Genomic DNA, 16,238 nt, shown 5'->3' with positions numbered 1-16,238 from the left:
TCTTCCGAGCCCATGCGAGAAGACGATGCTATTTTTATTTCTATTTTCAAAAATATGTTTTTTTAAATATTAAATTTATATTTTTTAAATAGTTTTCACATGTTAATATCAAAAATATAAAAAAATATTTTATATATTTTCAGTGAACTACAGGATTTATTTTCATAATAGTTATTTCACACACAGCTCATTACAAGTTAAATACATATTTTTTTAAATAAAAGTGTAAAATATTGATTTTTATAACATATTTTTTATATAAAAAATCCCAAATAAGATTAAAAAAATCCATATATGCGTATAATTAAATAAATTGAAAAGTATTTATTGAAAAAAAATATCAAGTTTAATATCTATCCAATTAAATTCGTGATTTAAATCATAAACCTAATCTAGTATAATATTTTTTTAATATAATTTTTATTTTTTTTAATGGACATTTTTAAAATTAAAAATAAGCAAAATATCAAAGTGATTTGAAAAAAAATCAAATCAAAATAAATTATAATATCCAATTAGTAATCAATCAAATATTAGGTAATGCAATTGAGGGGAAACATAAAAAAAATTTAAAAATAAATGTAATTATAATGGGTTAAAAAACAAAAAGACATAGTTTCCGAGTTAGAAAGGTTTAGAAATAGTGAGTTATACAAAAAATATAAACATGCGAGCTTATATGTATATAACGCTAACATATTACATTTGCTATATAGATCATCATGATGACCTTTCATCATTAAAAAATCAAACAAATTTATTTTAGATCAAAAAAATCTATTTATTATCTATATTTTAACTTAGAAAACAATTAAAAAAATATCATAAACATTTTATCAAATATATTTAAAGCATGTAACAACTTATAGATTGTTTTTAAAACTCACAGCCAACCAAAAACCATCTTTTGAGTCAAGATCCATCATTCTAGGCTTTTTCAAGAAGAAACAATATTTTGTCCAAGCTTTACAAAAACAAAAAACACGCTAAAACTAAAAAAAAAAATCACTTGTTTTGTGCTGGTATTAGTTTCAATTAAGATTTTTTTTTATTATTAGAATTTATTATTTTTTTTCTCATTTCTTAAATAAAAATAAAAAATAAAAAATAAAATTTGAGATCAAAATTAAATTTATTTATAAATCATCAGGGACTAAAAAGATATAAAATTAAAGTATACATCGAGCTCTAATTCAAACAAAATCATATTTTTTTATCATCTATTTTTTTTTTGTTGTCAAATCCTATCTTTGAATCTTATCATTTCTTAAAAAATATATTATAACTGGTTATTAATTTGGGCTGAAAAAAGGTACTATAAAAAAATAAAAATACATTTGCTATAATAATTCATAATAATTTATTTCTTCATGGATACTGGTTTGGAAAATAATATCTTTCACAGTATGACTGGATACTTAATTTTTCTGCAATCGATGGAATTTTCAAGTTGAGCATGACGGGTTGGAAAGACAAGACTGGTATGAAACAACTCATTTTATGTGATTAGTGGGCTTTTGAACTCAATCATGATGTGTTGGAAAAATAAGACTAACCTAGAATAACTCATAGTTCAATATAATAATTTCTTTCCTTGCCAAGCTTTCACACATAGGGCTTGTCTAGGTTTTGATTTTGTTTTTTATATGTGTTTTGCCATGTAATATATGGTTTTTTTTATAAAGTATTTTTTAATTTAAAATATATTAAGATTATATCTGTTTAACTTTCAACATTCACACTCTAAAAATATTAAAAAATAACATTTTAAAAACATCAAATTTCTTTTTGCAGGGAAAAATCAATATGAAAAGTGAGTTCTACATTAAAAACAAACAAATACTTCAACTTGAAAAACATTAAATTAATGCTTTTTAGATGTTTGTTAGTAATTTTAACGAGTTTATGTAGACATAATTTATTTTTAATTAGTAAATATTTTTTAAAAGCATTTTACATCTAATTACCATGTTCCATGACCTATTTCTCCCTGATCTCTTTTGTTTCTCAAGAAATTAAATTAATTGAGAAATAATGACAAAAGGACTTGATTATAAGCATGTTTAATTAAATTAATTGAGAAATAATGACAAAAGGACTTGATTACAAGCATGTTTAAGTGACAAGGACTAATTAATTACTTTAACTAAAATAATAATCAACTCAAGAAAGAAAAGGGGAGTAAAGTATAGGACTGGGTGTCTTTCTGAAGCATTCGCGAGACATCTGGGAAGCATCCATCTTTGTCGCTGCAAGGCGACAATAACTTGGACATTCCGGTCTCCAACGGCTACTTCACGCTGTCGCATGTCCCTGGAGGGAGCCATCAACCTAACTGGGTTCGGACCAGGCCGGATCTTATTGTCCAGTCTGGTCCGAACCCGGTTAGGTTGATGACTCCCTCCTGGGACATGCTACATAAGGCCCACCTATTTTTCTTAAGTAGTTCTTAGTTAATTTGGATTCACGTCAGCCCAGTCTAAGATCGAAGCTATACTTGTTTTGCAATAAGATAGGCCACGACTCCCCCTACTCTATGGCCCATCCAAAGTCCATACCCGCAGGTAAAGAGAAACGAAAAAGACTATTATATTTTAATTTTTTTCATTTACTAGGAAATGTTATAGCGTTTCTCATCCGAGGCTGGAGTTCCGGGCAGCCATAATTTGTATTTGAGATGCACAAGTATTTTTTTTAGTATTTATAAATTATTTAATATATTAATATTAAAATTAAAATTTTAAAAATACTTTAAAAAATAATAATATTAGATAATCTAAAAAGAATTGATCTGGAATTGCCTTCAAAACTTTTTTTTAAAAAAATTAAAATAATATTATTTTGATATTTTTTTTAAATCAAATAGTTTAGGGTTTGGTTTTGACATGATTAATTAGATTAATAAATCAATTCAAATTTTTAACTAGGTTACATAAATTTTTTTGATTTAAATTTGATTTAAGTCTTGATTAATTAACAATTTATTTTCTTTTTATCCTTATAATTTTTTTTAAATTGTAAAAAAAAAAAATTAGAATCATAAGAAAAAAATGGAGCAACCTGATAACATCGCTCATCTTTCATGGAAAAAAATTATAAGAAAAAGAAGAAGATGAAGCACTTTTCAGGGTTGATAAAAATGTTTTTTTTTAACATAATATGAAAAATATAATGTAAATTTCAACTGTAGAATTATAAATAATTCTTTTTAATTAATTAAATATTGATAATTCTAGCAAAATGATAAATGTAATATTGCTGTTAAAAATATAATACTATTCTAGATAGAAAATTTTAATTACACTTAAATATAATTAAAAACATATTATAATTAATAAATAATCTAAATAAAATAAAAAATTAATAGCACGAAGAATTGAAATTCTCTGCAACAAACTTTACAATACAGGGAATCAGAAAAAAACAAAGAGTTAAAAATAGCAGGGGAAACACTTATCTTACATAGTATTTATTTAAACTTCATTGGGTTTTGCCGAGTTTGCACTATTGATGTCAGATTTTACTGTAATATACACAAGGGGAGTGCAATTTATTACAATACTAATATAATTTTGCCAAAAGTTCTCCATCCTGTGTTGCAGTTACTCTGCAAATCTGCATGACAGTCAATATCAAGTCAAGAGGAGCAGCGGCAGCGAGTAGAGCAAGAACAGGTAGTTGCTCTCTGGAGGTAGCGGTGGGAGACGACTGATTCGAACGGAAATGGGCGTCGATCGATCTACCGCTTTTTTTAGATCTATTACCATCACCTCCGCCTTTCTGACACTGGTAATTTCTTTTCTTTTCTCTTACGGTTCTTAATTTCCATAAGAATTAAGGTTCTAGGAAATTACAGTGATTCATCATAATAACAAAGAGCAATATAATTATCAATGGCTGCCGAAATTATTGATTGATAAGTATCGTATCATTTTACCAGTTGATAGCAACGGGGTCGTATGGTTCACCTTCTGGAACTCGCAAAACGGGAAAGTCGTCGTCTTCATCATCATCATCGGTGTTTTCTTTATTCAATCTCAAAGAGAAGAATAGGTTTTGGAGTGAGTCTGTTATTCACGGCGGTGGTATGTTATGTCTCTGTTTCTTCTTAGCTTCCTTTTTTTTCTTTTTACATTTTCGTTTTGAGATATTAGATATCCAATTAATTAAGGAGTGAGCTGGCTAGCTTAGTTATATCATTTGATTGTTGAAAGCAGATTTTGATGATTTGGAATCTTTAAGCCCTGCCAAAATGGGAGCTCGCAATTTCACCAACGCTGGTAATTCCTCATTCGTCCTCATTCCTCCCCTGCGTCTTATTGATTTTTGTTTATCTCGATGTACTCGTTACTGTAATTTCCACTTAAGCTTGCTAACTAGAGAAGGTCTTTAAATGATTTTCATGATTATTATTATGTTTCAGGTAACATTGCAAATTATCTTAAGCTCCAAGAAGTGGATTCGATGTATCTTCCGGTTCCTGTAAATTTCATTTTCATAGGCTTTGAAGGAAAAGGGAACCAAGGTCTATTTGATCTCATTGCCTATCATCTTTTTTCTTTTTTTCTTTTTAATTTTTAAGGTAGCGTACTCTTTTTTTTTTGTATTTGTTTTTTTCTTCGCTGGCTTAACACCCTTTTTTTAATATCTTCTTTTATCTGCTTGTCCATGTATAGCTTTCAAGCTTCATTCAGAAGAACTTCAGCGTTGGTTCACAAAAATTGATCACATCTTTGGGCATACACGAGTTCCGAAAATTGGAGAAGTTCTCACCCCATTTTACAAAATTCATGTGGACAAAGAGCATCATCATCATCTTCCCTTAGTCAGTCAAATAAATTACAAGTAATGGTTCCTTATTGTGTGCATACTTCTTCCCTTTCAAATATGCTTGTGGCATTATTTGCTCTGAGTAGTTTTGATTTTCTGCTCATGTCATTATAATTAACTTGCTTGTGCAGTTTTTCTGTTCATGCCATTCAGATGGGGGAAAAGGTTACTTCTATCTTTGAGCATGCCATCAATTTTTTGGCTCGTAAGGATGACTTGACTGATAACAGGTGAAATATGTTAAAACTGTAATCTCCCCCCTGCTCCCCATTCTGTATGTCCAAAAATTTCAATTTATTTTTTATGCCAAACTTATGTTTAGTTGTAATAAACATGCTAGAACAACTAATAGTTAGGATTATCCACTTTTACCTTACACATGCTGCACGGCCACCATCGGTTGTAATAAACTTGTGATCAACCACTACATTTCTTGTGATAATTGACAATATTTGTAGCAAAACAGACTGCAAGATATATATATTTGTTTCTGTGATCATAATGAGGCAATAGAAATGATATCATGTGAACTCCAAGGAAAATATTTTAATCCTTAAATGAAAGTTGATTGTTTCGAGGAGAGTGAAGTTGATATATCTGCACATGCTGTTTAGGAAATCTGACAGGTTCAACTATTTGGACAACTAGTAAATTGATGTTTTATTATAACATTGTTGCGCACACGTTCACACGCACACACACTTATATATTTATTTATTTTGCACTTTGGTCTTGTGTCTTACACTTTGTTGCACACCTAATATTCCAATGAGTGAATGAGGCTGGGAGGGCATCGTCACTCCCAGCCTCAGATATGTGGTGCTGTCATGAATACTAATTTTCTCTGCTTGAGTAGCACACATGGAATGAGAGAGAGAGAGATTATTTTCTTTCTCTATAGATTCTTTCAGACAGATTATGTTCTTACTCTGAAGATTCTTTCTGTGGATGTTCACTGAATGTTTGTCTTTCACCATTCCTTTATGCCTGTTTTCCTTCTTTTGCTCTCACTCTCTCTATTTGCTCTCATCCTCTTTTAATCATGGCTCATCCTCGACAGGGATGACGAGGATGTCCTTTGGCAAGTTGATATGGATGTGATGGATGCTCTTTTCACCAGTCTCGTTGACTACCTTCAACTTGACAATGCATATAACGTTTTCATTTTGAATCCCAAGCATGACTTAAAGAGGGCTAGATATGGCTACAGGTGTGTATTTTTTAAGGATATCCCTGCTTCCTTTGATCATTTTGTGCACAAGATTAGAACATAATAACACTACAATATGATACACCCTTGAACATGAGCTACGACAAATGGCTGGTTTGGATCAAATCTATGGACTTTTATTTTTCTTTTTGAACCTCTGGAATTATCTAACTGTTCTTTTCAATACATCTTATCTTGTTTTTTTTTGGATTGAGACTGATTATGTGATATATGCTGTGTTTTATAATTTAGTGTATCTTAGATTCATCATATTTTGTTTTGTAATTTATTTTGAAATGGCAGGAGAGGTTTGTCAGAGTCAGAAATAACATTTCTTAAAGAGGTATTCTTTTAGCTTCTTCTTTCCTTTATGTACCTGTTGGCATTCTTCAAGCATGATAATTAGATGGACATTTTATTATGATATACAACAATTTTAGCTACAATGAAAATCCTAGGTAATATCTTTCATTTTATTAGTTCTCAGGTAGGGATTTTTGATATCCTTGTTCCTTCTTGGCGCTAATATGATATTACAGACCAGCTCCAGATTTATTTATTTATTTATTTGTGTTGTTTAGAATAAGAGCTTGCAAACAAAAATTCTTCAGTCAGGAGGTGTTTCAGAAAGTGTCCTTGGTATGAAACTATGGTCTGCTCCATTTCATTTCCTTTTATAACTATTGTGAAGCCTTTTATTTATACTATAATGTTCTCGTCAAATGTAAAATGTTCTGGAAACACTTCGCAGTACTTGATAAGATTAAGAGACCTCTGTATGAAAAGCATCCTATGACCAAGTATGCCTGGACGATGACTGAAGAAACTGATACAGTTAGTACTCCTTATAACTTGAATCATAAATTTGTTCTATTTTATCCCTTAAACAGAAAGAATCCTAAACTGGTTTATCATATTGCAATATGTTGGTGTAAGATATAATAATTATTTCTGTTTTTCAGGTGGAATGGTACAATCTTTGCCTGGATGCGTTGAACAATGCTGAGAAGTTATATCAAGGGAAGGACACTTCTGATATCATTCAGAATAAAGTTTTACAAGTATGTTCTCTATCTCTTTCTCTCTTCCCTTTAAATTGTTACAAAATGAAGATTAAAGATGTCACTTTTATTGAGACTTTTGTTTTCTGTCTATGCCAAGTTATTGAAAGGGAAGAATGAGGATATGAAGCTTTTCTTTGGAAAAGAGTTAAAATCTGGGGACTTCAGTGATTTTTCTGCAGAGTGCCTTACAGATACATGGATTGGAAAGGAGAGGTATCAATTTCTTCCTCATCTTCCTCCCCTCCTCTCATTCATACATACATGCTCTGTGGATGCTCAACTAGGGGCATATTTTGCATCAGGTGGGCCTTTATTGATTTAACCGCTGGCCCCTTTTCATGGGGTCCTGCTGTTGGCGGAGAAGGTGTGCGCACAGAGCTTAGTTTGCCAACTGTGCAGAAAACTATTGGTGCAGTAGCAGGTATTGTTGATAGCTATTTCACTTGAAGTCTTTTATTTTATTCTATTTATGTAGTACAGTTTTTCCTTGGATTTGACCATCTCTTAAGTCATGTATTATAAATTTTCTGGTTTTGATGTTGGACTCACCCACTTATCTGGGACTCATGAATGTCTGTGTTGGTTGCTGTGGCAAACACATTGTGGGTTAGGATATTTTGCTTCTTTCATTTCTTTCTTGGGTGCTTTAATTGGGCTTGTGTGCTTACCTGCTTGTCATTCTTCGTTAAAGCAGTCAAAGTGATTCTTTGACAAATTAGGAACAACGCAACATTATCCTTGTTCATAAGTACAATCAATTCTTTGTATTTTTTTTTCATGGAAACTTTGCTTTATTGTTCAATCATGCATCAATCAGCATTTACAGCAGTGTTTCTGGCTTTTTGATCAATAATATACTCTTTTTCTGGGAATTCAGAGATTTCAGAAGATGAAGCTGAAGAGCGTTTGCAAGAAGCAATTCAGGAAAAGTTTTCAGTATTTGGTGATGTATGTGCAATTTATGAAACTAATGGCGATTCATCATTCCAGATCCTCTTTCATATATCTTTTGCTAAACAAAAGTTGCTGCATGATTATACCATGGTTATAAGATTTAAGACCTAATAATATTAATGTATTTCTTACTTCTATGACTAATGATGGATTCTTTTTTTTTTTTTTGAGTCACGATGTAGGCTGGCTTCTAGATAGATATTGAAACTTAGGCTTTCTTTGGCACCTCCTAGCTCGTAAAGATGTTGCGATATGCATATCCTTAATGGTATAGAACCTTTGCTTTCTGAGAAATAAAAGTTGCCAACTATCCCACTGAGAAAAGACTTGCAGCCTTAGGGCGATAGGTGGCGCCACAAATCCAAGGCCCTGAAAGAACTGTCCATTTTGTCTTGATTTTAAATGCTGGTTACCTAGTCTATGGTTTCCAAGAGTAGTGTTTATGATTTGATTAAAGGATTACAAATCAGGAGTCTGTGTTTTTGCAGCAAGTTGAGTGTCTGATATGCATTTGCCTTTTGGAAATTGTTTTCTCCTTGCGGCCCTCTCCAATGTTTTTTTGGCACCAGTCTTATCTGTAAAATGGTAAGCTGATGCTAGAAAAATTATTTTAGAAACTGATGCCAGGGTGACTAATGATATCAAAAGCAAAGATGATGTGGCTGTTGCTTGGCCACACAGTACCCTGATGTCTTTCACTTGCCTCTCCGCAGCAATTGTTTCATAATTAACTATTCTTGAGCCTGGCAACTCTGTGATCTACTTGGAGTTAAAGACTTTTCCTTGTATGTTAGACTTTAAAATTATCGATTTATTATTTGGCATAGAATTATGGAAGTGCTGGACAATAGCTAGTTATCCTATAAATTAAACAATGATTGTGTTCAGATATGCATCTATGTGAGGCTGGCTACTAGTCCATGGATTCACTATGTGCTGCCTGCTTGTTGAATCTAGTGTGCACACTTGTTCCTTTAGCAATTGCTAAAAGTATCAGAATTGCATGTCATTTTGGCAGGGATTGATCCATTAGCGGCATTTTCATTACACAAATATTCCCTTAAGATTCTACTCCCCCCCCACTGTAAGGTTTTTTAGGTTTCCATTTTTAATTGAGTTTGCTAATCTACAGAAGGATCATCAGGCCATCGATATTCTTTTGGCTGAGATTGACATTTATGAGCTTTTTGCTTTCAAGCACTGCAAGGGAAGGAGAACTAAGCTAGCTCTATGTGAAGGTAGTTTTCTTTCTTCTTGTTTGTTTAGGCTACAAGGGTCCATTGTTTAGTTCATTTATAGCTGGAAGTTTTTCTTTCTTTCTTTCTTTAATTTGTAATGATTCCTTACTTTTACAGCATCTTGTGTGAATTTATCATAAACTTTCACATTTATGGTTACAGAGCTTGATGAGAGAATGCATGATTTGAAAAATGAGCTTCAGTCTCTCGATGGTGAAGAGAATGATGGAAGTCATAAGAAAAAGGCCATAGAGGCATTAAAACGAATGGAGAGTTGGAATCTTTTCAGTGATACCCATGAGGTATACCATTTGGTCATTTGATGAGGATTATTATGCTTTTCTTTTTTTTTTCCCTTTTGATTTATTATGCTAAAGGACGGATATTAATTACCCATATAATGAGAGACAAACCGCTGGGTGTTCAGTTGGAAGAATTCATTTTAAGGATTTAAAGAATGAACAAATGATTGTGTGGGTTTATTAGATAGAAGGTTCATGTGAACGATCTTTTAGTTTTTATCCCATTCTATTATTTGTACATAATGGCTCAGTACTTTGTTATGCCTTTGAGTTGGTGACTTATTTTTCCAGCCGGAGTTTCAAAACTACACAGTTGCAAGGGATACCTTTTTTGCACATTTGGGTGCAACCCTTTGGGGGTCTATGAGACACATAATCTCACCTTCATTATCTGATGGAGCATTCCACTATTATGAGAAGATATCCTTTCAGTTGTTTTTCGTCACACATGAGGTATGGTTTGTCTATTATACTCTTGAAGAAGCTCTTCTGAAACTTGCAATTTGTTCTTACCCCTACTTTGCCCACGCAGAAAGTTAGGAATGTTAAACATCTACCTGTTGATCTCAAGGCTCTAAAGAATGGGCTATCCTCCTTGCTGGTATCCTCACAAAAGGCTATGTTCAGTGAGAACCTGTATGTTTTCTCCATTGTTTTGTTTCTGAAACTTTGTCCCAAAAAGTCCCTTGTGCACAAGTCAAGGCTAGATTAAGATCTCTCTGTCTTCTGGCATCATTACGTCTTGTATTATTCATTTTAATTCACACATAATCTTCTTACATCAATAGTTGGTCCCTACTTATATAGACATGTTAGTTGTGAGAGTTTATATTCCCAGCAAGGCATTTTAGAAACTTACTTTCCACAATAGGGTGCTTTTAATCTTATTTACTAAAATAGGATGTTTTATGCCAAGTACACTCCATCACACATGTATATTGACACCTCAGTTTCTACTTTTCATGAAATTGCTACCTAAAATTCTAGGTAAAGGTGCTGCCTCTATCACCTCTTCTTTAAGTTTCATAACCTTCTTTTTTTATCTGTATTTTACCCTACATTGTTTTATCCTCACTTTTCTAAATTAAATACATTTTTTCCATGTAAGTTTTATGGAAACAGAGATCACCATGGATTTGGTCCTCCTAAGCTTACTGAGCATGATTATTTGATGGTATTCTGCTCCATATTCATCTTCTCCCTATTATTGGTGAGCGGATGGATGAATTTCTCAAGAGGAGTTTTAATGTATTAGAATGTTTTCTTACAATAGGCCTTAGACATCCTTGGTATGTAGCTTTAATAATCCTCAAAACCTTTTTCTTGTTGTATTTATTTTAGTTTTTTGTTAATGAATTGCACAATCTCCCTTAAATTTACCCTTTGTAGTTTCTCTAATTATTGATGAATCATACAGGTTATAATGATATCCAAACATTTCATAATTACAAAAAGCCTAGTATTTGGTTAAGAACACTTGGGGTTTGCTTTTAATTTTGTTTTTATTAATAATAATTGGACTCTTGGAATTAGAATTGCAGCAAATTTAATTGAAATGATGGCTTGCGTGACCTGCAAACAAAATGATGTGAGAGGGAGATAGAAATCATGACTGCTTCTCTATTTTTCTTTGGTCAATTTTAAATAAAAAGTGACAAAAGTATGCAATGAAGTCTATATGGAATAAAACACCTTTAAGAGATTGCATTGCATAAAGTACCCTATTCTAGTATTGTGTGGTACAAGACTTAAAGGAAGCTTGTTTTGGTAAAAAGAGAGTCAGGTTTGTCTTCCATTCAACTTGCTTATTTTCCAAGTTGCATGTAGGGTAGTACTTTCAGAGGATCCTGCATTAGCAATGGCCGTTTCAGTGGCTAGGCGAGCAGCAGCTGTCCCATTATTGCTTGTTAATGGAACATATAGGAAAACCACTCGGTCCTATCTAGATTCTTCCATTCTCCAGCATCAGTTGCAGAGACAGCTCCATGACCATGGCTCTCTCAAAGGTCATCTATGAGCTTATATTTCTCGTTCTTCTTTACTTTTGACTTGTAATGACAAATTTTCCATTACTGACAACATTGTACCTTTTCTGGGACTCGTATGTTGATGATACTTGTAATGTGTCATTTCTAATCCCCATTGCAAATGATCCTGTAATATTTGTGCCAGCTTTGTTTAAAACCCTATCCATTTTTTAGCAGACACCATTTTTAAACCCTGTCCTTTTCGTTCAACCTGGATTCTCTATGCGTGTGAGATCATGTGCATGAGTAGATACCAGTGCATTTGTTAATTAGAAAGTACTATAATTTGGTGGATGCATGTACAAGTGATAGATGAAGTATGGGTTTTCACATTTAAGTGGGAGGCTGAGGCTATAGTTGATGTAGTAAGATATGCATAGAATGTTGGGCTTCTTTTATGGTCCTCCTCTGTTTTACCTGTTCTATTGTGGATAAAGTAAGATGAATTTGTGGGCTACAATCTCTGTTTGTTAGAGAGCTGCCCTTGTGCTCGTTCTGAAAGACAGACTAGTAAGATGATTCTTTTGTAAGTAATTCAGGGTAGCTAGATACACATAGTAACCTGAGTCAATTTTCTGTTGCCTTTCAACCCATTAGCTGTGGCCTACCTGTAATTGTATTTTATTTTTGTTTCTCATCACTGACATATGCCAAGCTAATGTTTTCAATTTCTTTAAATAACACAGGAGCACATGCCCATAGTAGGTCCACGCTTGAAGTTCCTATCTTTTGGTTCATTTCTGGCGAGCCACTAGTAGTTGACAAGCATTATCAGGCGAAGGCTCTTTCTGACATGGTTATTGTGGTCCAGTCAGAACCATCATCATGGGAAAGCCATCTGCAGTGTAATGGGAAATCAGTTTTGTGGGATCTGAGGTTGGAAATACGATCATCACATTTTGTTTTTATAACTGGTTTAATGTCAACTGTTGCTATTTAGTCCAGTAGTTAGATAATTTGTAAATTTGCCATAAGAAGCAGATGTGTGGTATCTGAAGGGGTTGGGGCTCTTGATGCATAGTTTGCAATCTCTTATTTCTGGACTTGCTTTTCAGTTCTTGACTTCTTGTCCCTGTTATTGGCTCTTTCCCATCACTCTCATTATGATTTCCTAGCATCTTCTACTTTTGCATAATTTTTCATTTTCATTTGATTTTAGATTTTCTTTCTCCTGGGAAACTTCTTTAAACTTGTGGTGCCCATTTGTGCTCCTGCTGGTTAGAATAAATTTTACTTAAAAAAAAAAAAGGAAAACAAAAGAAAGAAAAACCAATTTTTTAAAAAAATTACCTTAATTATGAAAGTACAAAAGCTTGAAATCTCTATATTAATCCACTTTGGATTCTAATGTATGCTTATTATTCTTCTTCTTTTTAAACTGAAATCTATAGTCTTAACTCATATTTATTGCTATATTCTCCCCTTCCCCCATCATCCAGGAGGCCTGTAAAAGCTGCATTGGCTGCTGTCTCTGAACATCTGGCTGGTTTACTTCCCCTCCATCTTGTCTACAGCCATGCCCATGAAACTGCAATTGAGGTACTTTTTGCAGTGCAGAGGTTATCAGTCTGTTCTATGTGATAACATGATAAAATTCCAATATCAATGTTATGGTGCTACATATGAGGAGATATGTTGTGGTGAACTTTTCAGTTGTTGGTGATAGAATTTATGAGGTTTAATGTAGCATATCAATTCTTTTTCCCCCTCAAAGGATAGAGATTGCATGATCTTTTGTCAACTCCTCAAAGGTTTGTGTCCGAGAGACATAAAACTTAACAAATTAGGAAGTTAACATTGGAAGTATGTTGATTTCCTATATCGTAAGAGCATTGCATTTCTTGAACACTAATAGGGCAACATAAGACATGCCAAAGAGAAGTTAAAATTAGTTTACTGCTCTTCATTCATGTACTCCTTTCAAAGTTTTTCTTAGGCTGTATATGCATTATATAACTATGCACTCGCATACTCATTCTTGTATGGCCTTTGAAACACCAATTTAATTGGCCTGGAACTGTCTTAATGATGGTATCTTGCACTTATTTTATCATAATTGCCATAGTGGGAAAATGACCATTGGGACCAAATGGGATTTTGGGAGGGAGAATTTGGAGAAAATCTGATCCTTCAGTGTGTTTGCATGACTTGATTGCTTTGAAAATTTAAACCTGTGTACTTTAGGTGTAAGCTCAAGACTTTCTCATTTCTCCAAATGGTCCTTGTATCTAATTGTTGAAGTATTGAAATTATTTTATCCAATTAGCCAGTCATGTCTTGTGAATGGTTGAATGCCATCTTCATGTTTTATGTTAGGCATTTTTCTGTAACATAACCTTCCGTGTCGTGTTTTTCTCGTGCGTGCACACACCACATGAAGGTGAACATTACTTGCATGCTTCAGATTCATTGTCCTTTCCTTGATTGCTGACTCTATAGATGAGCTTGCATCTCCTCTCACACTAATTGAATAGCTAACATTGGCTACCAATGTGACAGGATTGGGTTTGGTCGGTGGGATGCAATCCTTTTTCAATCACTTCTCGAGGCTGGCATGTTTCACAGTTTCAGTCTGATACAATTGCTCGAAGCTACATCATCACAGCGCTTGAAGATTCAATACAACTGGTCAATTCAGCCGTTCGCCGTCTACTGATGGAACGCACATGTATCCTTGCCTTGTTTTGTTGCAATTGACTAACCAGAAAGATGCATGTGAATAACCATGTTGTAAGAGCCATGATTCTCATACCATTCTATAACTTTTGCAAGGTTTTTACCTTTTATTTTCCTAACTTCAATTGGAGTCACTACTCATCTGGAATCCATTGGCATTCAATCTGTACGTTCATATGGTACCCGCTATAACCACAAGTTATAAAAGTTCCACCTGGATTACAGAATTGGAATGATCAGGGAATGCTATCAATTGGAAAATTGGCATTCACAAGACAGTGCTTCTTGTTGCCCTTTGTTTTAATAGAACAAGGTTCTGCCTTTCATTTCTCTGGGAGTTGCAACAGAACCTTTTAAGGCTGGCACTTCAAAAAATTTCCATAGTTGATTTTTCAAAAAAAAAAAAAAGTAAAGAAAAGAAAAGGAAATATAAATGAATTCTTGGAAAGATGCATCTGTATTTGTAATTACACCTGTGATTGTTAATTGTCTTTGGAAAAGTACTTGACAAAAACCAGCTGAGAAGACCTTCAAAATGTTTCAGTCTGAGGAGCGAGAACTTATGGACAAGTATAATTATGTTGTTAGTCTTTGGAGAAGGGTAAGTATTCTTGTTCCTCTAACATTTCACTGAACTACTACACTATTCAGGTCCATTATATCTGAAGAACCTGCTTGATTTATATGTAATACACTTTGCTTTGTCAGATTTCAACTATCCATGGAGAACTGCGTTACATGGATGCTCTGAAACTTCTTTATACCCTAGAGGATGCATCTGAAAGGTTAGGCACTGTTGACCTTTTCTTTCTATTTCTTTCCTGATTGAATCCAAGCATAAAGAAGTGTGGTGCGCTTTTGAAACATAAATTTAGCTGGACAGGTTCTGTTGGCTGCCGATCCATTTTGGTTACTGGACACAATTCTTTAAAAATTTCTTTCCTTGATATGCCTTTTCACAATTGTTTCGGATTTGGAGGTGAATAAAAGCCTTGAGTATATCAAACATCACCTTAGTTATGCCTGTTCTGTTTGTTTCAACATGGTTGGATGGAACTGAGCAAACAACTGATTTTTCTGTGGCTAGTTTATGAACTTAGGAAGCACATTTTTGTCGCAGGTTTGCTAGTCAAGTGAATGCAACTATAGCCATTCTTCACCCAATTCACTGCACGAGAGAGAGAACAGTACATGTGGTGATTGACATGACAACAGTTCCTGCCTTCTTGGTTGTTCTTGGTGTTCTTTATATAGTTCTAAAGCCTAGACGACCAAAACCCAAGATTAATTAATCTCTCTGGGTGGAAGTCATGGCTGCGAAGCTGTGCGGGATTGATCATGAAGACTTGCAAAGTTACTTTGAGGGGAATGACGATGAAATTTTCTTCCCCATATAGCATTTTCAGTACACACCCTTTTGTTTTCCGTTCGAGGCAGAAAGATTTTGTAAGTGAACGAGTGAGGAAATAGGAATGAGGTGTAGTGTGAAGTAGCCAACGAGCTAGAATATTGCAATGAGGATGGGTGCTTGAGTCCTGTACAATCATGATATCACACCCAACAGTGATCTGTTGTTTAGAATTTGAAAGTGTAGGAAAGTTGTAACGTACATTTGAAGTGTACATTAACAATGGACGTAGTGTGCTTATGACGGGCACTGTAGAAGAAAATTTAAGCTCTAAAAACAGAGTAGTGAAATTCAATTTGTTGTTTTAATTATTCTAATTTCAGATTGGCATGTGTTTTTTCTTCCTGGTTAATTTCAGACCATGAAGTCTTTTTAAGTCAATCATATTGTGTTATTGTTTACACAGGAATTAAATGGATATTTTCACAAAAAAAAGAAAGAAAGAAATTCAATGAAATAATGATTCACTCATCCATTTAGGTCAGAAAAGGTATTTTACAGAGGGAATGGAAAATCACATAACTAGGTT

General features: G+C 33.5%; 1 protein-coding gene across 1 annotated transcript; it reads left to right on the top strand.

Moving 5' to 3' along the window:
• Nucleotides 1–3,508: 3,508 nt before the first annotated feature.
• LOC105120877 (uncharacterized) lies at nucleotides 3,509–16,055 on the top strand. Its single transcript, XM_011019267.1, has 25 exons — nucleotides 3,509–3,789; nucleotides 3,941–4,085; nucleotides 4,218–4,280; nucleotides 4,424–4,525; nucleotides 4,677–4,845; nucleotides 4,962–5,060; nucleotides 5,891–6,040; nucleotides 6,344–6,383; nucleotides 6,622–6,679; nucleotides 6,792–6,874; nucleotides 7,003–7,101; nucleotides 7,202–7,317; nucleotides 7,407–7,525; nucleotides 7,982–8,052; nucleotides 9,191–9,296; nucleotides 9,459–9,598; nucleotides 9,890–10,051; nucleotides 10,131–10,234; nucleotides 11,426–11,604; nucleotides 12,312–12,501; nucleotides 13,065–13,164; nucleotides 14,125–14,293; nucleotides 14,820–14,902; nucleotides 15,010–15,086; nucleotides 15,422–16,055. The coding sequence occupies exons 1-25, from the start codon at nucleotides 3,724–3,726 to the stop codon at nucleotides 15,591–15,593; spliced, it is 2,862 nt and encodes a 953-aa protein (XP_011017569.1). The 5' UTR covers nucleotides 3,509–3,723; the 3' UTR covers nucleotides 15,594–16,055.
• Nucleotides 16,056–16,238: the final 183 nt, after the last annotated feature.

Source organism: Populus euphratica, unplaced genomic scaffold (genome assembly GCF_000495115.2).
Source record: "Populus euphratica unplaced genomic scaffold, PopEup_1.0 scaffold31.1, whole genome shotgun sequence".
NCBI lineage: Eukaryota > Viridiplantae > Streptophyta > Magnoliopsida > Malpighiales > Salicaceae > Populus > Populus euphratica.
This window is presented reverse-complemented; position numbering and strand designations above follow the sequence as displayed.

Coding starts and splice junctions, on each gene's coding strand:
- LOC105120877 (XM_011019267.1), top strand. CDS start 3,724: ATGGGCGTCGATCGATCTACCGCTTTTTTTAGATCTATTACCATCACC. Junction 7,318..7,406: donor ACATGGATTGGAAAGGAGAG/GTATCAATTTCT, acceptor ATTTTGCATCAG/GTGGGCCTTTATTGATTTAA. Junction 15,087..15,421: donor CTAGAGGATGCATCTGAAAG/GTTAGGCACTGT, acceptor TTTTTGTCGCAG/GTTTGCTAGTCAAGTGAATG.